This window comes from Cnephaeus nilssonii (assembly GCF_951640355.1).
Source record: "Cnephaeus nilssonii genome assembly, chromosome: 17".
In the NCBI taxonomy this organism is placed as follows: Eukaryota; Metazoa; Chordata; class Mammalia; order Chiroptera; family Vespertilionidae; genus Cnephaeus; species Cnephaeus nilssonii.
Window position 1 is genome coordinate 24,366,775 of NC_137088.1, and position 19,833 is coordinate 24,386,607.

At 37.0% G+C, this 19,833-nt stretch overlaps 1 protein-coding gene across 7 annotated transcripts in view; it reads left to right on the forward strand.

The window, feature by feature from the left end:
• The window catches only part of ANKRD28 (ankyrin repeat domain 28), a 142,503-nt gene that overhangs the window by 103,902 nt on the left and 18,768 nt on the right, over window positions 1–19,833 (forward strand). For all 7 annotated transcript variants that reach the window (XM_079794448.1, XM_079794447.1, XM_079794449.1 and 4 more), the window contains 11 exons: window positions 519–661; window positions 2,758–2,970; window positions 4,478–4,556; window positions 5,401–5,515; window positions 6,483–6,565; window positions 7,141–7,204; window positions 8,848–8,916; window positions 11,550–11,690; window positions 15,017–15,128; window positions 16,587–16,613; window positions 17,701–17,775. In XM_079794448.1, coding sequence (XP_079650574.1) covers window positions 519–661; window positions 2,758–2,970; window positions 4,478–4,556; window positions 5,401–5,515; window positions 6,483–6,565; window positions 7,141–7,204; window positions 8,848–8,916; window positions 11,550–11,690; window positions 15,017–15,128; window positions 16,587–16,613; window positions 17,701–17,775 — 1,121 coding nt within the window. The remainder of the gene's footprint in view (window positions 1–518; window positions 662–2,757; window positions 2,971–4,477; window positions 4,557–5,400; window positions 5,516–6,482; window positions 6,566–7,140; window positions 7,205–8,847; window positions 8,917–11,549; window positions 11,691–15,016; window positions 15,129–16,586; window positions 16,614–17,700; window positions 17,776–19,833) is intronic.

Below are 19,833 nucleotides of genomic sequence, written 5' to 3' on the forward strand. Positions count from 1 at the left end.
GCAAAAGAAGAATTAAAGATTGCCGGGTTATCATTGGATTAAATAAAATTAAATGTTTTTATGATTATTACCTCTGTCAACATTTATTTAAAAGTATACTGGCTCTAGCTGGTTTGGCTCAGTGGATAGAGCGTCAGCCTGTGGACTGAAGGGTCCCGGGTTCGATTCCAGTCAAGGGCACATGCCCAGGTTGCAGGCTCGATCCCCAGTAGGGGGCGTGCAGGAGGCAGCCGATCGATGATTCTCTCTTATCATTGATGTTTCTATCTCTCTCTCTCCCTTCCTCTAAAACCAATAAAAATATATTTAAAAAATAAGTTTGTTTTTTAAAAAAAAGTATCCTGAATTCTTTATATTTTCCTTCCATTCTGTCTCCGGTTATAATGTGATTTATTGGTAACTTGTCATGCATTATCTAGTTAATTTGCATTTTTACCTTCCTTTAAAGATGTTCAGGATTATATTCATATTTTTCATATGCTGATCTACTTATTTTTTCTTCATAAACACATTTTCAGGTCACATTGAAGTAGTGAAATTACTTGTGGCACACGGAGCTGAAGTGACGTGCAAGGATAAGAAGTCTTACACACCTCTTCATGCTGCAGCCTCTAGTGGAATGATCAGCGTAGTCAAGTACCTTTTAGACCTTGGAGTTGATGTAGGTCTATAGACAGCATTTTAAAGGAGTGAAGAATTTTATATGTTTATAATTTTACTATTGGTGGAAGTTACTTCAGATTTTAAAAGATGATTTTATACAATAGTCTTTATGTCTTTTAATCAGATATACTTATAGTCCTTTACATAATATATAGTGCACTGATATCTGATGAGGACATGTAATTAGTCAAAGTAGATGTAAAGGTAAAATACATTTCAAAGCTGAATGTTTGAATGACAGAAGTTTTTACTTCTCCATCGTATTCCAGGCTCTGTAGCTCCATTTCAGCTATGAAAACCAGCAGATCAGACATACGTGAATTATTTTTTCTAAGTGTCTAGGTTATGGTTAGTCTTATTTGCCCACTTAGTCTAATATTCCCTTTAAATGACTGTAGCAGTTCACATTACAGGATATTGGCAAGAGCTAGGCAGGAAAACTAGAGTTTCTTGCCCATCAATAATAAATGTTTGGTTAGGAAGGGTTGCTGCTTTATCTGAATATATTTGATCCTGAAATTATAGCTTAGAATACCTGTAGCTTTCACAGACCATCCTTTTAAGCAGTAGTACTTTTTACCCAAGAGTATATTTACTCTAATTTTAAGTACAGTTCTGACAACCTCATCTGATTCTTAAAACATAGATTTTAAGAGCAGCAAATTAGGAGAGAAGGTAAGTCTGTGCTAGAGGAAGGCACTTTAGATCAGACAAGAAAGAGGTAGGTAGTAGTCTTCTGGTCGGGCAAATAATACATGGTGACTGTAGAGCTCAGTAGACTTAATTTAAGGACTGTGGGAAGCACTTTGCCTAAAGCAAGCAAGTAATTACTAAAGTGTGAGGATCTTGAAAAGTCGCAGAAATCTAAATACATTTTTAGGCATCTCAACTTAACAGTTTCTATAGCTCTGTTTTCAACAGTAACATAATGCTTTAAAAGGCTCCTGATCTAGATAAATGAGACAACCTTGTTTCTGATCTCTGTTCCAAGTTCCTTTCTGATGCAATTTTTAAAGCTTATTTTGATAGTAAAATAACATTTGTGCACACTTTGAAATAAGTAGTCAGACTTAGAGCTGTTTAGTGACGTGTGGCCTCCAATTGAATGATTTATTAGTTTCCTACGGCTGCCTTCACAAAATTACCATAAAGTGAGTGACTTAAAACAGATTTAATCTCAAAGTTCTGGAGACTCTGAGGGAGAATCTATTCCATGTCTCTTATCTGTTGGTGATTAAATCTAGTTACTTTGACTAAAGTCACATGTTATATATGTTTACTTCCCCCAATTTCTGTTACCAGGTATCTGAGAAAGGACCCTAAGACTCATCAGCTATAGCCAATCCTACTTTGAGATCCAGTATAGCCAGCTCCCTCCCTAAACTAGGACACTCCTATTACGTATGCTGTATATTACCTCCCAGAAGACAAGGTCAAAGACTAGACATTTCTTTGGCTACACAAAAGTCATGTAGACTTTTGTTCATTTTATTTATTAGAAAAAAGAAAGAATAACTTGAGTTACATGAATTATTTCTCAGTATTGAGCATATTTTGAGCACATTCATTTTGGTAAAATGTCAATATGTAAGAGTAGAAAATGTCTAGAGCTCAAGTTGTAAAAATATATTAAATAGAAAAAATGCCACTCATTTTTTAAAAATTCTGATATATATTACATTACCAACTTTAATCTTTTGTCACTGTAAGCGAAAGGCTAAGCATGTGCACGTTATTCAATAATATCTCAGAATTTTCCATTTGTGTTCATTTTTTCATGATTCTTAGAGTTAATTCTCTAAATGCCCCTTACCTGGAAGTCTTAGTTTATATCTCCCTAAAATATCTCTTTTGGAATCATTCAGTTTTTGTCATGCAGTCGATATTGTACATGTGAATTATATTTCCTGTACAAAATGCTGTTTTTAATGTTCATTATTTTAAAAGAAGTTTAGAATTATAAGCCTATCTGTGTGTTTATCCCTGTTTCTCACTTTAATAATTTGCTTGCAAGCACAATGTTGTTAAAGTAAGTCACAACGAGGATAATTAGAAACACTATTTTAACACTGACATTTTGTTTTCTCCCAATAGATGAATGAACCAAATGCCTATGGGAATACACCTCTTCATGTAGCCTGCTATAACGGACAAGATGTTGTAGTGAATGAACTTATAGATAGTGGTGCTAATGTAAATCAGAAGAACGAGAAAGGATTTACTCCTTTGCACTTTGCTGCTGCCTCAACACATGGAGCGCTGTGCTTAGAGCTCCTGGTGGGCAATGGGGCCGACGTCAATATGAAGGTAGGAAATACAATCGGCATCCACACTGTAATATTTAGGAGTTCACTATTTAAAACAATATCAGTAACAAATATCATTCCTCAACAAAAAGTAACAAATTACTGATACTAGAACACAGATGAATCTTTAAAATATGTTGAGTGAAGCCTTACACAAGAATATATATACACTTTTTTCATTTCTGTAAGGTCTAGAACAGTTGAAATTCCATTTACTTGGTGTTTCAGATTCTATAGTTTAAAAAACCAACAGCAGCCCGGCTGATGTGACTCAGTGGTTGAATGTCGAACACCTATGAACCAGGAGGTCACGGTTCGATTCCTGGCCAGGGCACATGCCCGGGTTGTGGGTTCCAGTAGGGGGCATGCAGGAGGCAGCTGATCTGTGGTTCTCTGTCATCATTGATGTTTCTGTCTCCCTCTCTCTTCCTCTCTGAAATCTCAGTGGTATGTGTATGGGTGTTCACTGTAATACTCTTTCAACTTTTCTATTTAGAAATTTTTCACAATGTTGCCAGTTGGATGGCTTGTTTGCTTGAAAATATGAATATAAAATTAAGGAATCAAATACTTAAATAGGTATTTATAAAATAAATCTAATACTCCATTATTATAATGAGTGACATGAGTGGGGTTTTTTTCTTTTAATCTTTATTGTTGAAGGTATTATATAGATCCTTTGGACATGAGAGTTTCTTAAGGAGATCTGCATTATACAATTTTAGTGTAAACTTATAACACTTATCACATTTCAGTTTTGAATATATACACAGAAGGTATGTTGAATACTTGTGAAGGATTAGAATGATAAAACAATTCCTTTCCTTTTTTGGTGGTCATGTATATGTTTTGATTTGTTAAATAATTTTGGGGAAGAAAAGACTTTACCTAACTCAAGCATTGTTTTTCTTCATATTTAGAACTCCTTTTGAATTTCAGAACTTTCACATTAAATACACACATGCACATCTAGTCTGATTTATTATTTTAAGTAATTTGAGAAAATAGCTAACAAAAATAATATATCAGTTCTTAAGTGAATTATGGGCTGAGGTTAATTACAACATTCACTTTTCCTTGGTTGAGGGGGGATTCAATGTTTCTTAAAATGAAAGAATTAGAGCAATGTGAAATTTTTGAAATGTGGGAAGCACATCCTGGCTGTGTCCTACTCCCGATTATGTGGCTTGGTTAATACCCTGTGCTTCAGTTTCCCTACCTATGAGATAGGAATGATAGTAAGATCACACTTACCTACCATGCAGAGATTTTTATAAACTGTAGACATTGATTTTTTTTAAAATTTGTGCTTTATAATACACATGGTAAGAAATTAGTTTATAATTTTCAACAACTGTTTTACTTCCATAGCCTTCAGTTAAACTTAATGCTTGAGTAATAGTTATACAAAATAAAAATAAAAGAGAACATTCAAAATGAAACTAAGGATTACATATTATGGATAGAACAATTATTTTAATTTTGTTTTGTTTGTTTGATTATTTCAGAGCAAAGATGGGAAAACCCCACTGCACATGACTGCCCTCCACGGTAGATTCTCCAGATCACAAACCATTATCCAGAGTGGTAAAAAGTATTTCTGTTTGTGTTTTTTTTCTTAAATGTAGTAAAAACATCCACAAAATGAATGGTATTAAGGATTTGTCATAGCAGTCTATATTTTAAATATTTGATGTCAGATCTCTTGAAAATCAAATAAAATAAAAAGTCATGTATATGTTTCTTACATAATTTTTTAAATTTATTTTTAGTTGTTTCCACTGGATTATAAATCTAATTTCTCTAGCAGTTAATGTTGGCCTTTTAAAAACATTGCTAAAGAGATTCTGCCTTTCCACTGCATTGTATATTATATATAAATAAAACTCTGTTGCAAATATCTTTTTTCCCCTTTTTAATATTTTGAACTATTTTTAGAATTTTCATTTATTTTTTGAACTTGTGTTCTTTTGCATTTGAATTAATACTAGGCAAGCTAAACTTTTAAGTAAAAAGAACTTTTAGGTGCGGTACTTTAAAGCAATGTTTTTCAAGCCATGTTCCTCAAGATAACAGCTGTTAATGGTTTTGCAGAGGAAAAATAGGAATAGGTTCATGATCAAATACTTTGTGAAGAATTGCATGCAGTATTCTTGATGATATGAGACTGTGCACATTAATTTTCTGAAAAGTCATGTTCTAAAGAAATGTGTTCAATTTCGCTTTAAAACAATGGTTTCCAAACTTATTAGACCCCAGAACCCTTAAGTATAAAATCTGTAACTCCAGTGCCTAGACCAATGTACTATGAATGAAATCTAGTTAAATCCATCCGTGTGCTTGAATAGAACTTTATCTTGCTTTTTATGTAATAGATTTGTCTTGATCTTTATATATAGTCTAGTGTCTGATAGCATGTCCTTTATTGCAGGAGCTGTAATTGACTGTGAGGATAAAAATGGAAACACCCCTTTGCACATAGCAGCAAGATATGGCCATGAGCTGCTAATCAACACTCTTATTACAAGTGGTGCTGACACTGCAAAGTAAGTACTTACCAAGGCATCAATAGCTATGACAGGGAAACACAGAAGGAAGTGAACTGCATTTTCCTAGATATTTCAATTAGAAGTGTGGGTTTTAGCCTCCAGCAATTAGATATTGTACTAATTGCTGGAGATTTTTTTTCTCCTTTTTGTATTTATGATGTGGTAGAATAGATTGTTTGATAATACAATTTCATTTGGTAAGCCAGCATAGAGTATTTTTAAATATTTTTTAACCCCAGGTCTTTCTAGACTATGCAGTTTTGATTAGAGCTTTTAATTTGTGTGGTCTATTTTTAATACTAGAGGCTGAGTGCATGAAATTCGTGCATGGGGCAGGGTGGGGGGAGGTCCCTCAGCCTGGCCTGCACCCTATCCAATCCAGGATCCCTCTCGCAATCTGGGACCACTGGCTCCTAACCGCTCACCTGCCTGATCGCCTCTAACCTCTTCTGCCTGCTGGCCTGATTGCCCCCTAACTGCTCCCCTGCCGGCCTGATCGCCCCTAACTGCCTCTGCCTCGGCCCCTGCCACCGTGGCTTTGTCCGAAAGGACAACCAGAAGATGTCTGGTCTAATTAGCATATTACCCTTTTATTAGTATAGATATTTTTGGTTGTCATAATTTTGAGAGGAGGATATTACTGGCATATAGTGTAGTGTAGGTAGCATACAGGGGCACTGCTGAACATCCTACATGCACAGAATGGCCACACACACACACACAAACACACATACATACATACACACACAACAAAGCTTATAATGACAGTAGTGCTGCGGTTAAAAAACCTTACTCTTTGAGGAAAATTGCTGGATAATAAGTTATGCCCACCTTCAACCTATTGCCAAATTGCTCTCCAAGGTGTTAAGATTTTGACTCACGTGTCTTATCACTTTAAGAAATTTATTTAAGTGATTGTCTTTTTCTTGCATTGTAAATGAGAATACTGTCCGGTTTATTTCAGGCGTGGCATACATGGAATGTTCCCCCTCCATTTGGCAGCCTTGAGTGGTTTTTCAGATTGCTGCAGGAAACTCCTTTCTTCTGGTGAGTGGGACGTTTGTAAACTAATTATTTCGTCTCCTACCCCCATTTTAATACAATTTCTTTGTTCTTCGAAAATTACATACAGTATCTCCAAATGTGAATCATTTATTAACCCCTCTTAGAAAATGTTGGGTCCTTTAATTTTAAGGTTCAGTTTTCTCTTCATCTCTGGAAAAGGTTTTATTTTTTTCAGTGATTTCCTTCTCTCTGTTAGTTAGGAATGGGATGTGGAGTATTTCTAGAGCAACTTCTGTTCATTGAAGGGTAACCATCTTCTGGGATTGTCCCATTATGTCTAAAAGCAAAATATCTTTATTTGCATGCTTCCTTTTTAAGAGCTAATTTCAATCATGCAATATCCTCTAGGTTTGTGAAATTATTTATCCTAAAACCCTGTTTTTTAGTAGTAATTTTTTGTAATATTGTATATTATTGATCTATTTTCCATAATTTTGTAACTATAATTCATAGTTTTTGAGATTGGGGATGTGTGGCTCTTGACATTTCTTGATAAAATACTATAAGTAATGTATCTATAACATTATATAACATGTAAAATGTCTTTTTTTTTGTAGGATTTGACATAGATACCCCAGACGATTTCGGTAGGACCTGTCTCCATGCAGCTGCAGCTGGAGGGTATGTTAATAAAACAGTTACTATTTTAAGAAAAAGGTCGCTGGTCATGGCAGTTTTTCTCTTTGTTTCTTTTTATTAGTTTTGGACTACCACAAAATAGAAAACATAGCAAGAGTGGTTTGGGAGAAGAAAGTCCAGAGTAGTAGAAATTGCTTCTTAAATCTTTATCCACCTAAGTCATAAATTGTGAGTAGGAGAGAGAGAACAAACTTACAAAAGTAAGTTATTGCTTTTTATAAGAGAATGCTTTCGGGGTAAATGAAAAATACATTTCTTCCAATGAGAGCATTAAAACATTGAGAGTATTTTAAGTAATACTACTATTCTTTGAGAAGTTGTTGAGGAATTTTTAATGATAATTTCAGGGCATGGGAAATGTTAATAGCTTATTTATGTCTTGCTTCTACTCAGGAATAGTATATATGAAATGGAAAATTTGAAATTGAAATATTTTGGACTAAGTTTTGAATATTAATTACTACTACTAAGGGAAATTAGACAATTGGTTTGAATGAACAGCAAACTTCAACTAAAACTCTTGGTCCCGCATGACCGGTGTGGCTCAGTGGTTGAGTGTCAATCTGTGAACCAGGAGGTCACAGTTCAGCTACCAATCAGGGCACATTCCCTGGGTTGTGGGCTCAATCCCCTTTAGGGAGGCATGCAGGAGGCAGCCGATCAATGATTCTCTTTCATCTTTGATGTTTCTACCTCTCTCTACCTTCCTCTCTCTGAAATCAATAAAAACATTTTAGGGGGGAATAAAAATCCTTGGTCCCTGAAGCATGATGCTAATCTAATGCTTTTGATAATCTAGACCCTAAAGTTGTGATAAGCCGTTTAATTCTTGGTGACTTAATCAGGAAGACATATGTAAGAGTTTTATTTCCAGTAATAATTCCTTAACAATTACTGGTGATTTCAAAGTGTGTTGAACCGAGACTACCACTAGGCCAGTCTCAGTTGTAGAGATGGATTGTAAACATGTGACTGGGTCCTCTTTTTCTTCCAATGTCACCAAAGAACCTTCCAGTTAAAACCTGGCATCCATGTTACTTGCCTACAGAGAGAGACAACAGACAACATAAATGTCTGATTGTTTGGCAGTTACAATTTTCATAGAAATAGTAAGTTGATGTTCAGGTTTATAAAAATTAAATTTTAGAAATACCCATGCATGTAACCTATTCTCCTATAATTTTAACTAAGGATGCATCTAAGTAAGCAAAGAAAAGCTTATTTGGGACATTATGTTTTCAGGTTTGATTTTTTTTTTAACCTATTTTAATTCAATTTAGTCTTAAAAACCACTTAAATGTAAACCATTCATTTCTAAGCATGTTGCTTGAACTTTATTTAAAGGCTCTTAAAAACTCTTTAGGTACTCTTACAAATGTGAACTTCCTTTTAAATAGTGACAACAGGATTCATTTGTTATTTCCTATCAATGTGCAATATGTATGTATATAACTTTTTAAATTTCAGGTAAGATGAATTTTAATGTTTTTATTCTTCATAAAATATAAATCATGCCATATTATTCATTTTACTCTCATTTGAAAACATGTTTTTATGCATATTTAAACCTACCAATTTTATTATTAAATTACTGACAATTAAGTCTTCTATTTTTTCCTGGATAGGAATTTGGAGTGCCTAAACCTTCTGCTGAATACTGGTGCAGACTTCAACAAAAAGGACAAATTTGGGAGGTAAGGTGTGATACAGTTCTTCTATAGAGCCTAATTAATGTTATTTACTCAGTGACTTTCTTGACTTTCTAACTGGCTTCTGAAAATTAACTGAACATTTTAGCAGCTTTTACATTATGATCATGATTCATTGCAAGGCCTAAGTAAATCAATAACTTGTAAATATTCATTCCTACCCAGAATCTTCTTCCACCCAAGCCCCTGCCACAGCCCCACGCTGCCTTCGGGCACTTTATAACTTTACGTTATAAGCACTTCCGTACCTCTTGGTATCATTTCTCCTCCCATAATTATAGCTATGGAAATGTAAAACCCTGAGGTCCCTTCCAGAAACAAGCTAGAGCTCAGTATATTCTCCTTTCCCCCAAGGCAGTGGTCAGCAAACCGAGGCCTGTGAGCTACATGCAGCTCTTTGGCCACTTGAGTGTGGCTCGGCGTTAGACCACTTCGTTTTTTTTTTTTGTTTTTTTTTTAAATATATTTTATTGATTTCTTACAGAGAGGAAGGGAGAGGGATAGAGAGCTAGAAACATCGACCAGCTGCCTCTTGCACACCCCCCACCAGGGATGTGCCCGCAACCAAGGTACATGCCCTTGACCGGAATCGAACCTGGGACCTTTCAGTCCTCAGGCCGACGCTCTAGCCACTGAACCAAACCGGCTTCGGCTGTTAGACCACTTCTTCAAAATAGACTCGCCCAGGTTGAAAACTGACTTCTGCACATGGGCCACGAAGTTTCAATCGCACTATACGTGTGCGCCCACACGTGGTATTTTGTGGAAGAGCCACACTCAAGGGGCCCAAGAGCCGCATGTAGTTCGCGAGCCACGGTTTGCCGACCACTGCCCCAAGGCGTTCCTTTTTTGTCAGAGCGTGCACTGCCCATGTTGGTTACAGAGCACTATAGAGAAGGAAGAATGGGCAAATATATATGTAATTGTCCTTTCTCCTCTCCTGTAACTCCCCACATACACAATTACACATACCAGCATATCCACGAACACTCCCTGAGCAGGACCTATAGGAAAGCACCTGTGAAATGACCGAGTCCCTTTGCAGTCACTCAACCAATCCTCATTCTCAGGCCTCATTGTTGCTAGCATTTGTGGTAGCAATACTTAAAACCACCGTTATCTGCTATATAATAACCTTCCTATTGACTGAGGTGGTAGAAGAAAGATAAAGGTCTCTTTCCACCTCCCTGCCAGAGTGTGTTAGAACCATGTAAGTAAGAATCAAAGGCAGTTTGAATTGGTTTGAAAAATAGAGGTGGCAATAGGAGCAAAATTGTGTGTCAAGAGTTTGAGAATTGTATCAAAGTGTATATGACAAAAAAAGGGTGGGTGTGTAAGAAGGAAATGTAGTTAGGCCAGTGCCGAAATTAATAGAATTAACTATGGTAGGGAATTAGAAATGAATGTAAGAAAAGAAAAAACTGTCTGTCCTTATAATTACTTTGAGGGACAGACAGCTCTCATAAATCTGCTAATGAACTAATCACCTGCAAAATAAAAAATCACTTTGGCTTTGAAATGCAATATTTTTATAGTGAATTTGTTTTGATAATTGCACTTCAGTCCATCCTATATTAGTTAATTCATAACACTTGAAGCATTCTATATTACAAATAGAGCTTTGAAAGCAGGTTCTGAGAATAGAAGCTTGAAAGTAATTCAGGGTTAATTGCATTTTTTAAAATACTATTACTGTGCTATACCATTATCCAGTAAATAATGTTTCACTGTTGTTTCCCTTGATAAATGTTTTACAAAAAATATAGCATGAAGATTGGACTAAATTTTATCTTTTCTTCTCCTCTTCGTCCTCCTCCATTTTCTTCTTCTTTTTTAATGAAAAGTCATGGAATCATAGCTTTGTAAACCCAAGACATGGACTCCTAAATTTAGTAACATTCTGTTTCATTTCAGTAACTGGAAAGAAATAGGCTATGAATATTCAGTCTTTAGAAATTAGAATAGTGCTCTAACTCTTCTGAATAGTGAACAATCTTCAAAACTATGTAATTTTGGCTTCTAAAATCTGATATTACTTTGTAACTCTACCATGTAGGGGATATAATTTAGCACTGTTTTTAATGCTACTATGTTTTCTCTTTTATTCTTCTACTGAAACATGAACAGAAGCTGCTGCCTCTTACTATGAAGCATTGTTTTCATCAATTTATATAATGTTTTATTGAATTGTATAACAAAAATGGGAATACACAGTTTAGTATCAAATAGAACTGACTCTCAGTAAACAATAACTAATAAGTTATTTTTTAGTATAAGGAAAGTTTTGTTAAAATAAAGGTTACCAAATTTCTGAACAGAATATGGAGGGTGTCTATAATTCACTCAAAAGACTGGAATTGTAACTTACAGAGACCATGAAATCATTTAACTGTGTTTTTAATTTCATATTCTTAGAGGTTTTCTGCTGCCTTACTTTTCTCGTCCTCAGCTTTCTGTCCAGCTCTCCAAAAGACTTAGTTTCTGGCAGGAATCAATCTCAGGCTCTCTTATAAATACAATATTTGTAACTGAGTGGAGTAAGAAGAGTCCACTGTGTTTTTATTTACTCCTCTATGCCCCTGACTTTTATTTTTCTTATATTAACTTGGACACAAAAGATCTCCACTGCACTATGCTGCTGCCAACTGCAATTACCAGTGCCTGTTTGCTCTTGTGGGATCAGGAGCCAGTGTGAACGACCTTGATGAAAGAGGATGCACACCCCTGCACTATGCAGCTACATCAGACACAGATGGCAAGTAAGTATCATGTGGTGAGAATGAAGGATTGTCGCTCCCATAGAATGGCGTCTGCCATAATGTATGGCTATTTTTATTGCAGGTTTGTATTTCCTTTTTGAACTTCTTGGTGTTGATTATCTTTCCCTAAGTCTCTAGTGTGGGAAATAAATTGGTTTCCTAATGATTCCTTAATTATAGTTATTTTTACCTATTTCACTATAATAATAACCTTCCTATTGACTGAGGTGGTAGAAGAAAGATAAAGGTCTCTTTCCGCCCCCCTGCCAAAAACACATCTTAATATCACCCTCATGTTTTTTTTCCATCTGACTTTCAAAGGCAGTATGAGTATATCATAGGGGAAGGGGAAGAGAAGAGATACATGGACAATGCTACCAGAAGATTGGGCTGTGAGATTGGAATATCACTATCCTTCAAATCTTAAAGTGTGAGAAGTTCTTGGGTGGTAGGGGAAGAGTAGGAGAAATAGTTTCTAATATACTCTGATTTAAATTATGTGCTTAATTGGGATGAGAATACTTAATTTGTCTAATACATTAAATGAAGTTAAATTATAACAGTAATTATAGTTTATTACTTAGTTATTTAGTCATAAATAATTCCTTCATATTTTGCATACATAATTTATTTTAGGGGAAGGATTGAGATTGTAGAAGTCTTAATTTCTTAATTTTCTGAGTTTTATAAAATGAGCATATGTTAACTTATAATCAGGAAAAGTAAATTAAAAGAGACTCTCTCCCTTCCACCTTATTTGCAAATTAAAAGTGAGGTCCAGATTTTATAAGGTCAAATAATTTTGTGATTCAGTATTTTAGAAACACCCAGGTTAAAGTCTCACTAACTCATTCACCCTTGTGCTAAAGCATTTAGTAGCGTGGAAAGAACACTAGATGAAGAGAAGACCTGAGGTTAGTCCTTGCATCACCATATTCTAGCCAAAAATATTTGGAACAAGTCATTTAATTATTTTGGGTGTCAGCAATTTTTCCCTTTGTTACAAAGAATGTTTGTCTCACAAAGTAGTTATGAAATTACTTAGCAGACTCTAAAAGCAAAGCCAGTAGAAGGAATTCTATCACTACAAATCAACTCTTAGTCTTTGTTTTATTACAGACCAATCATCCGAGTAGTGTTACTGTAAAAAATTACAGAAATAATGTGTTTTGATAGAAACTACTGCATGTATAACAGTTAAATTGTTTCAAACCATTTAATTCTGAAAACTTGGAACTAGTCACTGAAAATAATGCTTTGGGATATGCTTTCCCTCCCCCCCCCCCCCCCCCACTTTAGAAAGTAAACATGAACTTACCTACTTGTTTTGCTTTCCTTAAATAAATCTTTTTTTTTTAGTACTCATGTATCAGCAAGTTATCTTAAAATAGTTCTTTCCTCTGATAGACTGTCTTGTATTCAGGTCTCAGTAAGAAGAACTATTCCTGTTTTATCACTCATATCTAGAGAACTTGAATAAAGATAAGGTATGCCCTCAGTGAAATGATTGTGCCTGTGAGGCAATGAGACTGCCCTCCAGTCCTGCCCATCTTTTCTCCATCTTTGCAGTGAGTGTCGACCTCGGAGCTGGGCACCTAGGAAAACTGTGCAGAGTTTGCACACTGCCCGGAACACTTCCTGAAGTGCCCTTACAGCCAGTTAATGAGCACCAAGAATCACCAGGCCTGCCAATTAGGAAGTCAGATTGGGGGTTTTTAATCACAGTGATACCCAGTTCACAGTGTTTGTCAATAATTTTAGTTGTACATAAATACTAAAATTCCACCTAAAAGAATGAACATTTACTACCATTAAGGATATTGTTATAGCTATAGATTCGGCAAATAATTTCTAAGATCTCTAAAGAATTTTAAGCAATTCAGCATTAAGCAAATAAGGATTGACAGTGAAAAGAATGCTCCTCGTGTGTGTGTGTGTGTGTGTGTGTGTGTGTGTGTGTGTAAATTGGTTTCATAATTACTCCTTAATAGTTATATATAGATACATATATATGATAGTTACTGAAAATGGATTACATTGCTTCAGAATTCCTTCTTACTTATTTTCATATAATCTCAGTGTGCTTTTATAAACTTGAATTTTTAGGAAGTATTTGCTTACAGATTTTTCCTATATTTAGTCATATTGCAATATTAGACAAATTATCACTGAATAATTATGGACTTGTAATGTGAGCATGAATAGAATTTAGATTATTTAGTTGGATTCCCACCCCCATCTATCAAATGAATAAACAGAGGCCATCTATATATATAAAAGCCTAAGCAACCATCCAACAGTTCAACCATCTGACCGGTAGCTATGATATGCAATGACCATCAGGGGGCAGACGCTCAATGCAGGAGCTGCCGAGCTGCCGTGATTTGGTGGCTGCGGTTCTTAGGTGATGCACCCGGAACCAGAGAGGAGGGAGCCCAATTCTGGGGTCACCCGAGAACCACCCTTTCACAATCCGGGACCCATGGGGGATGTTGGAGAGCTGGTTTCAGCCCAATCCCCACAGGCCAGGCCGAGGGACCCCACCGGTGCACGAATCCGTGCACCAGGCCTCTAGTTTCATTATAAAAATGAAGTAATTTACCCAAGATCACTGGTATCAGATCAACTCTAGAAACAAATCTTTTAATGTCTAATTTAGTACTCTCTCTCTTTTTTTTTTTTTTTTGCTACAGTAACAATAAAATTACTAAAATTACAACAAAGTGTGAATCAATAGTACCTTTTAAAATTATTTTTCTCATATTTTAATAGCACAGAAATGAAGTATTTCTCCCATGGGAAGGTCTTTATTGTCACTTGCATACCAATTTTACACTGTTTACACCCTTCTCAGTCTTCTGATTCAAGATCATTGAATTCTGACTTGCATTTTGTGAGATTTCCTTGCATCCTTTTTTGAGTGTCCTAATGAGATATTATGCTCACTCAGTGTTCCAGATAGGTGAGCAGTAATATTTGCCAACATAGGATGCTCACCACCACTTAAGACTTCAATCACATCAGACGTTGTGTGAGGGGAACAGGTGGTCCCATAGTTTGTGACTGTAAAAGACAGTCCTTGGGTGCACTGCGCTTGCTGACAGACTTGGGAGGTATTCGCTTTGAATGAAGAAGATTCTCTTATGAACATTTAGTTTGTATTTTTATGAAACTTACAGTCAATGTCATTTAAATGACTATTTAAGTGTATTTATGACTTTACATTGCTCAGATGTAAGAAAAATGTCAGTTTTTATTTTGTCTGTTTTTATCACTAAGTTAAAAGGCAGGATTCAGAATTTTGAATATGTTGTTTCTGCAAATAGGTGCCTAGAATACTTACTAAGAAATGATGCAAATCCAGGGATCCGGGATAAGCAAGGATACAATGCAGTTCATTATTCAGCTGCTTATGGTCACCGTCTATGTCTTCAGCTGGTAAGATTCCTAAATTCTGTGGAACAACTAATATGAGTTTATATTCTAATAATTTAATGAAGATGAGAATGAATGGATCAATAAACAAATTCTGTTGCTTTTAAACATTTTTAGAATCCATATACCTGTCAAATTCATATTTGTCTCAGTCAGATATCTGTCATTCTCTTTTCCCTTTCAAAAAGAAAGGACAAAATTAGATCTCTGGACAGGGCTACTTAGGTTCTTCCCTTACATTACCTCATATCTGTGTAGCATTTACTGCCTCTGCTCCTTTCTTTATTTTTTTGAAATATATTTTTATTGATTTCAGAGAGGAGAGGAGAGGGAGAGAGAGATAGAAACATCAATGATGAGAGAAAATCATCAATCGGCTGCCTCCTGCACACCCTCCACTGGGGATCAAGCCTGCAACCCAGGCATGTGCCCTTGGCCAGAATCAAACTCGCGATTCTTCAGTCCGCAGGCCGACACGCTACCCACTGAGCCATGCCCGTTATGGCTCCTCTGCCCCTTTAAATAAATGTTTTCCAACGTTTCTAAAGAAATATAACCATGTCTTAAGTGAGAAATAAATGTCCCCATTGGAGGAAGTTCCCCATATTTAGGGAATTCTAAAAGGCCATTCTTTTAGCAGTCCCTCTTGATGAGGGAGCCTCTAATTCTGCAAAGGAACTTTGTGTTTCAACTGTGGTCTCCTTCAATATACACCCCATTCACCCCATTTGGTTGGACAAGTTAAAAGATTCTCAGGTGTGTAACACATGCTTCAAGTTAAAGGTTCTTTATTTAAACTTACCTTATAAATTGTATTAAACATTGTTTCCCTTTAAGTGGAAGTAAAATTCAAGGAGAGTGAGTATAAAAGATAGAAAAAGGAGATTGACATATTTAATATAGCATTTAGAACCCTGCTACAGAAATAACATATTTCCAGAGGTAACTATGGTATCTTGGATTGTGGCCTATTAGTTTAATACATTTGCTTATTTAAAAGACTTAATTTTGGAGGCAAGGGAATCACAGCTCAGAATGGAATTTAACAAAGTCCTATGTAAATATAGACCTATAGTTAACATTTATCTCTTTTATATGTATGAACTAGAGGCCCGATGCACAAAGATTCGTGCAAGAATTGGCCTTCCTTCCCCTGGCTGCCGGCACCGCCTTTGCTCTGGCCGGAGCCACTTTTCCGCCTTCCCACGCTGCCCAGAGGCCCGGAGCAGCTGGGGTGGTGCAGAAGGCCTGCGTCGTCGCCATGGCGATGACGCAAGCATCCCGCCCCCAGCTGCTCAGTGCCTGTATATGCAAATTACCCCACTATCTTTGTTGGGTTAATATGCATGCACACTCCTGATTGGCTGGTGGGTGTCGTGAAGGTACAGTCAATTAGCATGTTACTCTTATTATTGTAGGTACTTCCTAAACTAAATTTTTTTATTTAAAATTTTATTTCAGATTGCAAGTGAAACTCCTTTAGATGTTGTAAGTATTATTTCATTTACCCACTACTATTCAGACTATTATAATTATTTATTTGCTCTCACCAGAACTGTAGCCCATTTTACACATTCTGGGAACAAAGATAGTGACAGAAGTCATATATGCGGTAGGAGGGAGGAAGGGTGGGGGAATGTTCTTACTTGGTGGTAATTAAATAGCATTTTCCTCAAGCTCTTAGTTTGTAGTCTCCCACAAAACTCTTAGCCTGTTTCAGGATGATCTGTTCTATAAGCTTGCTGAGTTTACTTTTTATAATATAACTAGAGGCCCAGTGCACAAATTTGTGCGGGGGGGGGGGGGCGGCAGGGGAGGGACCGCGGGAGGTTGGCCGGCCGGGGGAAGGACTGTGGGAGATTGGCCGCTGGCCCCAAGGAGGGAGCCGGCCCTCAGCCCCCCTGGGAGACAGGCCGCATCCGCCACCACCCACCCCCAGTTCCCCATCCCAGCCCGGGACAAGGACTCTGACGCAGTTGGGAGAGAAGACAATAGTCATGGGGGCAGGCACAGAAGGAACGGGCACCAGACACTAATGCTACCGTCATGCGCCACCATCATGCAGTTCCCCGCCTCCTCCCCACACCCCCCCTTCTTCCACCATGCCACTCCACCACGAGGACGGGAGCAAGACAAACCCTTGTGTCGAGGGCTGACTTTCAGTAGATTGCAGTGAGGGAGCTGTTCTGCTGCGTATGAAACCCCGACCTAGAAGCAGGTCTCTACGAGTGGTTTAGCACCAGGAGCCAACGGGGGCCAGCTGGCCAGGGGGAGGGGCTGCAGGAGGTTGGCTGTGGGAGTGCACTGACCACCAAGGGGCAGCTCCTGCATTGAGCATCTGCCCCTTGGTAGTCAGTGCATGTCATAGTGACTGGTCGACCAGTCGTTCGATCATTTGGTCATAAAGGTTGCTTAGGCTTTTATTTATCTAGATGGTCTGAGATTTTAAAATTCATATTTATGTATAAGTTATACTCTGAAATGGATTTTAACTTGGGGGGGAAGGAACAGGGATAACTGCTATAATATATCTAAAAGTGTCATTTCTGACGTTTAAAATGCTTTTCTTTCTCAGTTAATGGAAACCTCCGGAACAGACATGCTGAGTGATTCAGACAATAGAGCAACAATAAGCCCTTTACACTTGGCTGTGAGTAGTACTGCCTGCACAGCCAACTTGATGGCTGGTTTACTGAAAACGCCTCATGTCTGTGCTAACAAACTAGTACCCAGAACTTTTGATCCATGTAATGATGATCATGGAATTAAAACTTTAAGAACTTCCTTATTTAGAGAATTCATGAATGTACTTTTATGTTTTATTTTGTTTTGTTTTGAATGTTCTTTGGGTTTCCCCCGAGCCTAATCTAAGGGAGAGAACATACCTGTGATGTGAATTTAAAACTGCACTGTTGTAGTAGAATGGCTCCTAACTTACTGAGCACGTGGTATAAGAGCTATAATTTCTGTGGTGTTTCTGTAACTTTTGCTTACATTGTGATCTTGGGATGCTGACTGGGTATGTGTTCACTGATCTTTCGATTGCTTGTGCTATAGGATTTAGCCATGTGCTGTCTCTTTTAGTTTAGGATGCCTCTGAAGTTTTCCTCTTAATGTCAGTCACTAAGAGGAAAAAGGAGAGAGTGTGGCTATTCTTTAAGTCAAATATGGGAATGAATTACCTTAGGAAATTTCAAGCAGAGCCCAATCTAGTTCTTTCTGTGCTAAAGGAAGAATTTATTTTTGAAACAAACATGTTACAGTTGAGGGAAGGGTGGGAACTTTAAGAATCAGGAGATTTGGGTCTCACCAGGTATTTGTGAGACCTCTGATTTTAAGTATAGTAAAATGTTTACAGTAGTACTACTTAAGCTAATGTGGATCGATCCAAGTTCAGTGATCCACTTAATTTGTTCTTCTCACATAGACTGTTATATCCATCCTGATCTCCTTGCATATTTCTTAGCACTGACATGTGCACGTTGACTTTTCTGCGGTGTCTTTCTCCCCACTTCCTGCCATGTTCTACATAACTAAGAAGGCATGCGGAATCTTTCTGCTTCCTTGCCCTTTGGGTCTTTGGAAATATTATCTGCTCCTCTGACTTGCATAGTAAATAAGTCATCCAGAGGACAAAGCCAGCATGGAGAAAATAGCTGTTTTATAGTTGGTGGCAAGAAATGAAGTCTGAGCAGATGACTAGGCAATTCTTCTTGCATCATCGTCATCATCATTCTTAAAATGATAGCACTGTCGTTTCTTGAGCACATATTAGGTGCCAGACTAAGCACTTTGCCAAGTCTTGAATAGTTATCTCAAAAACTATAGTTTCTGTTGTTTTTTTTTACTAGTTTTTTATTTTATTTTATGGCTATTGTGAATAGTGCTGCTATGAACATGTGTGCTAAATAGTGTTTTAAGCTGGAATGAGAACAATTTTGTAATTTAGTAATTAGGCTTAATGAAATGTGATTATGCCACCACTTCTGCATTTGTATCTATTTCTGGGAGGTTTCAGAAATTACTTGAAGTGGGTTTTTCCTCCCAAACTCTTCTAATCTAGGACAGCTTGACAGTGAAAACACAGTGGCTTGAGGCTTAGCGAAATTGGTCTTGGTTCCTGTCTTCACACATACTAGTAAACATACAAGTCTCCATCCTATGCAAGAACATCATGAAGGAAAAACCCCTTTGGCAAATCGTCATGGCTCCTAAATAAAATACTCATCCTTATTTTCTCTCCTCTTTTCTTATTATCGTCTGCATAAACCGTGTTTTTCAAAGTCCATTCATTTAGTAGCATAATTTCAATGACCTGGTGAGGAACAAGGTTGGATGTGGTCCTAAGACAGTAAAGTTCAGTGATCTCCAGTCACTTGAACCTTTGAGATAGTCAGAAATGTCAAAGAGATCATAAAGGCCTAGAGCACCTTTACTCTTACTGGTACTTCCTGACATTTTCCACAAGAAATGGCTTTATAGCCCTTTGATGCAGTGTGGGGCCCTCTCTTAGCTGTGTATCTTCTTTCAGATTAGGAGCAAGTGAGATTTAGCTCAAGTATTGTAGAATTTTGTGTTTTTCCATTCCCAGTGAAAAATTCAAAAGTGATAATTTACCCACCTGCTAATCTGTAGGTGTGAATGGCATAAAAAAAATAACTTCTGAAAGGCCCTTAGCTACAAAGTGGCCGTGTCAGTGAACTAGAGA